This window comes from Polypterus senegalus, chromosome 1, assembly GCF_016835505.1.
Source record: "Polypterus senegalus isolate Bchr_013 chromosome 1, ASM1683550v1, whole genome shotgun sequence".
Taxonomy (NCBI): domain Eukaryota; kingdom Metazoa; phylum Chordata; class Cladistia; order Polypteriformes; family Polypteridae; genus Polypterus; species Polypterus senegalus.
The window spans coordinates 41,257,697-41,267,922 of record NC_053154.1 but is presented as its reverse complement, the minus strand read 5'-3'; the positions used below and the strand labels follow the sequence as shown (position 1 = coordinate 41,267,922).

The 10,226-nt window shown below is 44.3% G+C and overlaps 1 protein-coding gene across 1 annotated transcript; it reads left to right on the top strand.

Moving 5' to 3' along the window:
* Positions 1-2,579: 2,579 nt before the first annotated feature.
* Positions 2,580-7,790, top strand: LOC120525497 (cell death activator CIDE-B-like). Its single transcript, XM_039747848.1, has 5 exons — positions 2,580-2,721; positions 2,958-3,102; positions 6,746-6,895; positions 6,982-7,169; positions 7,262-7,790. The coding sequence occupies exons 1-5, from the start codon at positions 2,663-2,665 to the stop codon at positions 7,398-7,400; spliced, it is 681 nt and encodes a 226-aa protein (XP_039603782.1). The 5' UTR covers positions 2,580-2,662; the 3' UTR covers positions 7,401-7,790.
* Positions 7,791-10,226: the final 2,436 nt, after the last annotated feature.

The window sequence follows — 10,226 nt, the reverse complement described above, 5'->3', positions numbered from 1 at the left end:
ACCTATTGTGTCCTTTTCAATTGCACAACTAATGAAGGCTGTACAGATGCAACGTTGTGGCTTTAATCTTTCCTTTTCAATACAGAATTAACTTTTGATTTTCTTTTCCTGACGTAGCCGGACACTAACTCCATATTATGAACCAGATGGATTTTAAATAAACCCTTGAAATACTCCCATCTTCCACACGATGGAGCCAAACACCTTGTCGAACTCAAACGCATTCCTCTTGAAAGTTAAATCTGCAGTGTGGAAAGATCAAAACAAGCATTTACTCAGGAAGATAAAAATAAAGCACATTATGAGCCCTACGCCCGACTCACCACATAACTGTAATGTACTCTGATCTTGTAAGTCACCCTGAGGAAAGGCGGCATCTTGATAAATAAATATAATCAGGGTGAGATTTGCACTTCATTCCACAGCAGATGGCCCTGGATCTGTTGCCTGGCTGGAGTCCCTAACACTCCCAAGACCTTGAACTGAATAAACCATAAAAAATGAAATGAATGACACAATAGAGGAGATCTCCATTAGTTGTAGCTGGTGGAGTGGGTTACAGCGGGTTCAAGCTAACCTTGGGTCTGTGCTGGGGAGGGGGATTACTCTGTTAATTTCTAAAGCCAACAGACCTTAGTGACCTCTGGTGGGCCCAAATAAATAAAAAGCTCAGAAAAGGTCTGTCTGGTGTCCACTTAGAACACGTTCTTGGTGTGATTTGCTTTGAAACAGTCACCAACACATAGGGCAGTAGAAGAGAGTTTTCTTTGCACACTTTTCTGAAAGTATTTTTTCTGCTGTTTCAACCTGAGACAGTAGAATGGCGGAGCCTGAACTGTACGACTGACCTGCCTCTTGTGTTATTGTAGGTCACCTCAGTGTGAGACTTAGTGACTTCCACATGTCCCCTGACGTGAACACACTATGCTTAGGGGATAACATCTTGCTTGTCTTTCTACTTGATCACATTCATTTTGCCCTTTTGCTGCGCACCTGCCCTCACCACAGCATACCATACTCATCAGTTTCGCTATCCGTGTCAACGCCTGATGACATATTCACATTGTCATCACCGTCACTTCATTCAGCTAAAAGGTTCACGTTCAGTTTGTTTTGTAACGGCCTTTACTGCGAGTGTTTGGGTTGAAGGCTCCACCCAATTCATGAATATTCATGTTACCTTAGACAGGCCAAACACATTTACTGTAAATATTTATGAGTTTTGCAGCATGATGTTATTTCATCCACTAGATGGCAGAAGAATATTATCCCACGAGTTGCTGGGCTTAACACTCTAAAACGTATGATCATATTCACTAAGAATTTGAGTCACGCTCAGAGATTACGACAAGAAGGTTAACATGAACCCATCATAACAGAGTGCACCCCCTAGGTAGTTGAGGCACATTTCTTTTTTCTGGCCTGACACACGCCATAGTGGAATGGCCCCCTGCACTTGGGCCAGGTCTAGGCCTGTAGGTTTCTGGGGTCATTATATGTCACGTGTTCAGCGCCCAGTGAAATTCTTACTTGCGTGTGCTGACTGAATCACCACAGTCTGGTGCCATGATTAGCGTGTAGAACTACGTCACCTCAAAACGTCTGCCTTCCTTAGTTAGTAGCCTGCCATGCAGTGCGCCCCTAGTGACACTCCTCCCAGTTACTCCACCCTGCCCTTCTCTGAACTGGTATCTTTCTCCTGCTCTCTTGCTCTTCTCTTCCATGTACCCGACTCTGTGAATACTTCACTCCACATTTGGTGGCATCCCGTGAGATGGAACCTGATGGATTCTAGAAGCACCATTGCAGTGGAGAATGTTGATGTTTCTTAATGCCACCAAAACGCTGTGATGGAACAGTGAAGTATTTGTGGGTCTGAGATGCTGGGATGAGTGGAGACTCCGAAAATCTTTAAGACAAGTGGAAAAGATGACCTTTTAGCCACAGGTGGGCTATGACCATATAAAACAGTTTATTTATATAGCACTTTTTCAACGTGTTGCTGTGCCATCTAGAAGTCAAAAAGTGTATTGATGGGCACCAAACCCGTATCTCTCTAAGACTAACTAGCACAATTCGGAAAAACGGACACAATGTGGAATTCATTTGTGTGATAAAGCACCTTGAGATAATGCTCCCTGAGGTAGGAGAGATAGACAATGGATTCACAAAGTGTTCAGGCCCTTCCACTTTCTGTTATTGTGTTCATTTTTAATGGATGAATTTGCCAGTTTTGCCCATCAATCTACACTCAATAACCCATAATGAGAAAGTGAAAACATATCTTCAGAAAGGTTCTGCAAACAAAGTCTACCACACAATAAGGTGTGTAAAAAGTGAAGGCCTTCTGAATCCACTCTAAATGAAGGACTGCTGTCTCCTCTGGTCTGTGAATCCTTCCAGACTCTTCGGTTTCTTCTTGTTCGGGTGGACTTCAGCAGCCACTGGCCAAGCTCAGCTATCTGTGTGCGGCCCTGCAGACCTGTGCTTGGCTCCACTGCTGAGTGACAGCAGCCACTTCCCTCTCCCACTAAACGTCACTTTGGACTTCAAACCTGCATGGCTCACATGTTGTTCTGTCACTGTGCAAAGTTCACAGGCAGCGACGTTCCTACAAGTCACAAAAAGACGAACAAAAACACAGAAGGGAAAAGACAAGAGAATGGAGGCAGCAGCTGGAAAGGACTTCACGTCCAGACTGTCAGCGTCGTCTCTCATCAAGTGAGAAGGCTGGTTTGGGGTGGGTGGTCTGTGGAATGTGCTCACGGGGTGCTGGGCTCCCCTATGTGTGACCTGGACACAAGAGGACTGTGGTGCCGTCACAGCTCTAATATAACTAGAAGAAGGGGTCACCGTGATCGAGGGGAGATTCAGAGGAAGAGGCTAGCAGCCCACTCCTGGTGGGCATCACACCGCCTACAGATACACTGACCAGATTGTCTGCTGTCCTTTCACAGGTCCGTGTCGTCAGTGGGCACAGAGCTGACCAGGAGGGTATGGGCGCCGTCTCCCCCTCCTCAGCGACCTTTCCGTGTCTGCAATCACGATCGAACCCTGAAGAAGGGGCTGATGGCAGGGACCCTCCAGGAGCTTCTAGAAAAAGTATTGTTGTCTGAGTTTGCTTGTCTGAATTTGTCACCTCCTGTCCACTTGGTGAATTGCTGTCAGTCTGTCGGGTAGGCACTGTGGCCAACTGGCTAAGGGCGTTGGACTGTAAAGTTCAAGGCTGCCAGTCCTGACTGATAGAGTGACACTGAGGATTAAATGTTAAAAAGTTAAACAACTGAAGTGTAACTGTGCGCTTGCAAAGTGCTTTGGGATGGCGTTCACTACAGAAAGGTGCGGCCTGCCTTGCTTATACAGTAACTTTCAGGGCTGTTTTACAGAAGATCTTTTCTTATATGTTTGACGTAGAGTCTTTTAATTCTGTCTGTCTGTCTCGTGAAGTGGCTGGATGCTTACCTCTTTAGCTTAGTGGCGTTCATTTTTATTAATCTCATAACTTCCATTTTCTCTATTATACGAGGGGCAGTCAAGCTAAAGTTAGACAATGGGATGTATCAGAAAATGGAACGAACCTTAACAGAACTGATGAAGTCATTTCTCAGTGTCGTCCCCACCCTTCTCAATGCACTTGTGCCACCCGCCTGGAAGTGCTGGGATTCCAGCAGAAGAAAAGGTTTTGTCTCGTCGAACACTACAGTCACTGTTACTGCGACTTGCTGGAGACCAATGTGAAGCCTGCTATTCGGTCCAAGTGGCGGGGACTGCTGTCTCAATACCTGAACGCCCGTCCGCCCGGACCGCCTGCCCGCCCTCACACTGCTGAGAACACCAAGGCTTGTCTGGAGAATCTGAAGTTTGAGGTATTGCCAGCCACATCCTCCTTATTCGCCTGATTTGGCAACGTGTGATTTCCACCTTTTTGGGATGCTAAAAAACATCTGACAAAACAGGTAACGATGTGAAGAAAGCGGTGCACGAGTGGGTGCAAGGACAAGACAAAACCTTTAATTCTGCTTGAATCCTGGGCACTTCCAGGGAGGTGGCACAAGTGCATTGAGAAGGATGGAGACGACTTTGAGAAATGACATCATCAGGTTTGTTAAGGCTCATTCCATTTTCTGATAAATCCCATTTTCAAACTTTAGCTTGACCCCCCCCTCGTATATAGTGCCTTACGTCTATCTCTTATTTGTTGCATTTCATTTCTACGTATATACATACTACAGAGCCCCTTTTATGTCTTTTATATGGTGCCTTTTATCTTGATATATAATCGTCTCTCTGCTTAGTGCCCTTCATTTCTATATATGTCTGCCTCATATGTAGTCCTTTTGGTATCTCTTTCTTTATACTGCGCCTTTCTTTTTTCTCTATACCTGTATGTTATGAAGTGTCACACATATGCACCTTTTAATATCTTGTCTATAGTGCCTTCAATTCTGTTTTTATAGGTTTATTGATTCATTGTTTTCCTGTGTACACAGTGCAGTGAAAGTCTTTCTCACATGTACTGATCTCCCATATTCATCTCAGCCAATATTTTCCTCCCTGACACGGTGCCTTTAATTTCTGTCTCTTTTCTATAGTACCTTTCATTTCTAAACCTGTTAGTCTCTCTTTTTTATTTATTGAACATAACAGCAACACACAACTCAATCAAATGAACAGAGCACAATAAGCACTGTGCACATATACAGTACACTCCATTTTGGACTTATCTAGGTGTTATTGAATCCGTTTCTCTTTATAGCGTCTTCACTTCTGTCTCTCCTTTTTGATTTGATAACCTTCGGGGAGACCTTTGGGGGTCAGAGCGTAGGGTCAGCAATTGTACAGCACCCTTTAGAATTCCTTTCATTTTTATTTTTTGTACATTCACAAGGTTAATACAGTCAGTTGTTTAGAGCACAGAGAAACTCTTGATTAATCTGCTTTAGATACGGCCTTTCACCTGCTACAGTGTCTTCAAATTCTCTTTCTATTGTCTCTGTCATATAGCGCCTTTCACTAAACCTGTCAGTTTCTCTCTCTCTCTTTCTTTTATTTATTGAACATAGTAACACATAACCCGATCAAATGAAAGAGCACACCAAGTAATCACTTATATAGTCCTTCTTGGATTTATCCCTTTATTTAGTGCCTATCATTTCTGTCTCTCTTTTATAGTGCCTTTCATTTCTATCTTTTGTGTTTATTGAATCAAAGATATCAAATGTGTACAACAAAGTGAAACTATTGTTTACATGCATGAATCTAATATATATAGTGCCTTTCACCTTTGACTGTATTTTTTCACCTCATACAGTGACTTTAACCTCTGTCTCTTTCTGTCTCTTTTATATAGTGCCTTTCATTTCTAAACATATCTCTCTTTTTATTTTTTTTAACATACTAACAAAATCCCAATCATAGGAACATAGTAAGCACTTTCATAGGCCCTTTCAGATCTATCCCTTTATAAAGTGACTATCATGTCTGTTGATATTTATCTCCCTTATTTAGTGCTCTGCATTCAAATCTTATATATAGTGCCTTTCATATCGCTGTATGAATTTCTTTTCTATATTCATTTCACTTCCAGCTATGTTTTCCCTTACATAGTGCCTTTCTGTCTCTCTTTTATATAGCGCCTTTCTTCTCCCTCTCATACATCTAAAGTTAGACAATGGGATGTATCAGAAAATGGAACGAACCTTAACAGAACTGATGAAGTCATTTCTCAGTGTCGTCCCCACCCTTCTCAATGCACTTGTGCCACCCGCCTGGAAGTGCTGGGATTCCAGCAGAAGAAAAGGTTTTGTCTCGTCGAACACTACAGTCACTGTTACTGCGACTTGCTGGAGACCAATGTGAAGCCTGCTATTTGGTCCAAGTGGCGGGGACTGCTGTCTCAATACCTGAACGCCCGTCCGCCCGGACCGCCTGCCCGCCCTCACACTGCTGAGAACACCAAGGCTTGTCTGGAGAATCTGAAGTTTGAGGTATTGCCAGCCACATCCTCCTTATTCGCCTGATTTGGCAACGTGTGATTTCCACCTTTTTGGGCCGCTAAAAAACATCTGACAATACAGGTAATGATGTGAAGAAAGCGGTGCACGAGTGGGTGCAAGGACAAGACAAAACCTTTAATTCTACTTGAATCCTGGGCACTTCCAGGGAGGTGGCACAAGTGCATTGAGAAGGATGGAGACGACTTTGAGAAATGACATCATCAGGTTTGTTAAGGCTCATTCCATTTTCTGATAAATCCCATTTTCTAACTTTAGCTTGACTCCCCCTCGTATATATAGCACCTCTATGTGCTCTTTTATATAGCACCTTTCCATCTCTTTTATATAGCGCCTTTCCATAGTGCCTTTCTGTCTCTTTTATATAGCGCCTTTCCGTCTCTCTTTTATATAGTGTCTTTCTGTCTCTTTTATATAGCGCCTTTCTGTCTCTCTTTTATATAGCACCTTTCTTCTCCCTCTCATACATCCACCCATGACCAGTCCAGCTATCTTTTTGTAGCTCAGTCCAGCCTCTGTGTCCATTGCCATTCCTGACATGTCTGAATGTCCATCTGCTCATTTTGCCGGCCTGTTTCCTTGTCTCTTTGATTTTCTCCTCTTTTCTGATTTTGTTCTTTTTAGTTGTTTTGTTTTTGTGTTATTCCCTGCCTGTCTTCTTGCTTTCCTCTCACTGGATGTGATGCCCACCACACTGACCCCTGACCACCAGTCCCTCTCCTCATGCCCAGGTGGTCGATGCTCTCCTGCTCTGCACTGGGGTGTCTCTTGTCCTCGAGGAGGATGGCACAGAGGTGGACAGCGAGAACTTTTTTCAAACGCTGAGTGATGGCACAACCTTCATGGCCCTGGAATATGGACAGACGTGGAAGCCCAGCAGAGTGAGCCGATTATTAAATGTAGTAAACCACTGTCTTTGTGATATCCGTTTGTGGTTTGGCTTTATTGTGTGGGTCTCCTTTGCCAGGGTGGTGTCCTGTCCTACTCTTTGACACAGAAACCTCGGAACACCAAGGACATCGCCAGAGTCACCTTCGACCTTTACAAGCTGAACCCTCACGATCTGTTTGGAAGCCTGAATGTTAAAGCCACTTTTTATGGCCTGTACTCCATGAGTCTGGACTTGAAGTGCCTGGGACCAAAGAAAGTATTAAGGTGAGGGGTGCTTGACATGTCCATGTTGTTGACCCTACTGCTGGCCTGACAGCCTAAAGTAACTAATCTGTGCTCCTCTTCTTCTTCTTCAGAGAGCTCCTGCGCTGCTCTTCATCATTGATGTATGCGCTTGGGCACCTCCTGCTCACCTCGGCCACTTACATCCGCCGCATCATTGAAGGCACTGACCGGTGGCACACCACTGCCCCAGCCGCTGAGAACTGGTATTAAGTGATAGAGAGCAAGTGGACCCTCATTGTAGACGGCTAACCAGATACGGAGCTGATTTAAACAGTTGTTAAAATAATGTGGAAGACCTGAAATTTATCTAGAAAAGAAGCAGATAGGCTCACAGATCATGTATTACCGCTTCTCACCAGCAGTGGGCAGTGCAGTTTTATGATTAAGGACCTGCAGGATTAGTCAACAGCCCCGTTCAAACGCCCTGTCAGTCTGACATGCCGCGCCTCACCACTAGGCGGCAGTGTGGCGCAGTGGTCAGTGAGCGGGATGGCATCACAAACTCTTCAATCTTAAATGTGGGGGAAAAGACAGTACAACTGTGGAGGGTTGCTTTAATCAGTAAAGGCACAAATGTGAATAAAATAACCATTTTTGAGTTATCTGAACGTGCACATCATTTAGAAGAGACCACCGTGACCCTGCGAGACCTGGGCATGCAGTCACTAAAGGCGTATTTCGATGACCCTGAAAGTGCCTGAAGGTAGGTAGACGTGAACACGCCGATTGCACTCTAGTGCGGCCCACACCACCTGACTGAGACCCTTTGGAGACGATGCACCCTGCAGCATGAGGTCTGAACGTGACCCGACACTGGACCGGTTTAACTCCATGAAATATTGTGCATTAGACGTGACATTTTACGTGCTGTGGTAGCTGTCGGTAATTGGGGAATCTTATTCAATCAATCAATCAATCAACATTTATTTATATAGCACATATTCATACAAAAAAATGTAGCTCAAAGTGCTTAACAAAATGAATAGCGTAATGAGTCGAGGATTAGCCTTAAAAAGCCTTCAAAATAATAAAAATGTAAAATAAATTAATACGCACACAGATACAAATATAACACAATTAGCGTAAAACGAGTCCGTCAATCAGAGCAGCTCCTGATTCAGTCTCTGGGCAACTCGTGCGCTATTGGACAGCAGTGTACCATTTAAAATAAAACTAACAAAAGTTTGTTGTAAATTTACTTGTAATCGGGTCCATCAGAGCACATATAGAGGTGGCAAGAAACGGACAGCAATGCCACACTGACATGTGCGTTAATGTATTGCACAATAAATATTAATAACAAAATACGTGCAAGAGTTAGGATAGCAGACATGGGATATGAGATAAACTAAATTTTGGTTACATTCATAAATGGCTACGGGAGAGCAAATAAGCAGCATCATTAATTTAAATGAAGATTACGCGGTAATGTCATATAACTGCGGCACATCCGTGTCTGCCATCAAAGAGCTTGTCTTCTGTTGTACACTCGGCTATTTAAAACGTCACAGTGAGCGCATAAACATAATAGCGCGTCACTTTCAAGTAGTCTTCCGGGTAGTGATTATGGAACACGCAGAAGTGCGTATCAGTCCAGGATAATTTTTTCCAGGGAAAAGATGTTTTTGTCCAATGAAATACGTCCACGTGATGCTTCTCGATAAGTCCAGTTCGCTTGTCAGTTTATAGTGCGAAACGCAGCCATGCAAACTGGGAATTGAAACAACGAAACGTCCGTTGGTTCGGAACAAAGTAAACGGGCTATGAGCGTGCAAACGCCTTCGTCAGTCTGTGGAAGGGAGCCCATCCTAACAGCACTACGCGCTAGGCAGGATAAAGCGCCACACCGAATGGCAGTCCATTACGGGGCCACCTCTACCACACCCGTACTGGCCATTAACCTACACTGGACATCTTTAGGAATGTGGGGTCAAAACTGGGCTTCAAGGATGAAGATACACAGCAAAAACACCAAATGGATGACGTCTGTGCACGGAGTTCAAAGCCAAGGTGCCAGATCTATGAAGTAGGATTTCTAACACTGTACTGCCATGCTGCCCTCTCTAAGAAGCTCAATCCTGACACGGTGTGTGTCCGAGATGCACTGGTCAGAATGTGAGGTGTACTGTGCAGGTGGGGCACCAGGGGGAGCTGTTCCTGTAAAAATTGAGAGCGACTGGAATGGAATGCTAAAATCAGAGCCTAATAAATAAAGATGTTTTTGATCTGTAGTAACTATGACAGGCCTGAACATCGACTTACTGATGGCACCACAGGGTTCACATGTTGTGATTATTTCTACTTTCTTTTTTTATAACATGTGACCTCAATAAAGGATATCATAACATAAAATAAGTAAGTTAAAGAAAGCCTGCATACACCCATTCATCTTCCAAACCCACTTTATCCTGAACAGGATGCTGGGAGAGCTGGAGCCCATCCCTACAAGCACAGAGAATGAGGCAGGAATTCTGGACTGTGGGAGGAAACGGACGTGGACATGGGAAGAACATGCAAACTGCGTGCAGGGAGCTGCTGTGAACCCTGGCTTCCTTGTTCCGAGACAACAGTGCTACTTACTACTGCACCACTGTGGCACCCAAGACATGCATATCTAATCCTTAATGGAGAGTCCGCCTTGGTCATCTCGTTTACGGTACTAGCAGTTCATTGCTTCTCAACCTAACTCAGACAGAGCAGATTCTTCAGCTGCTTGCCTGTCCAGTTCCTTCACACTGTTTCTCCTTTCAGTTTTAAAAAACGCTTCCCTTGTCCAGTTAGGCCTCGCTGCACCTTGGGCAATCGTGGGTGGAGTTAAATGTGTAACCCCGCCCCTAAACCACATGGCCCCGCCCATTCGGCCTTGTAAGCACTTTGAGCTACATGTTTGTATGAATTTGCGCCTTATAAATAAAAGCTGTTCTTGTTGCCCGCTGGTAGTGACAGCTGTCAGGTTAGAGCGACTGTCACAGTGATATGCCCAGTTACACTCTGGTTAAGATTAGGAATGGGGGGCTATCGAGTAAACCAATTTAA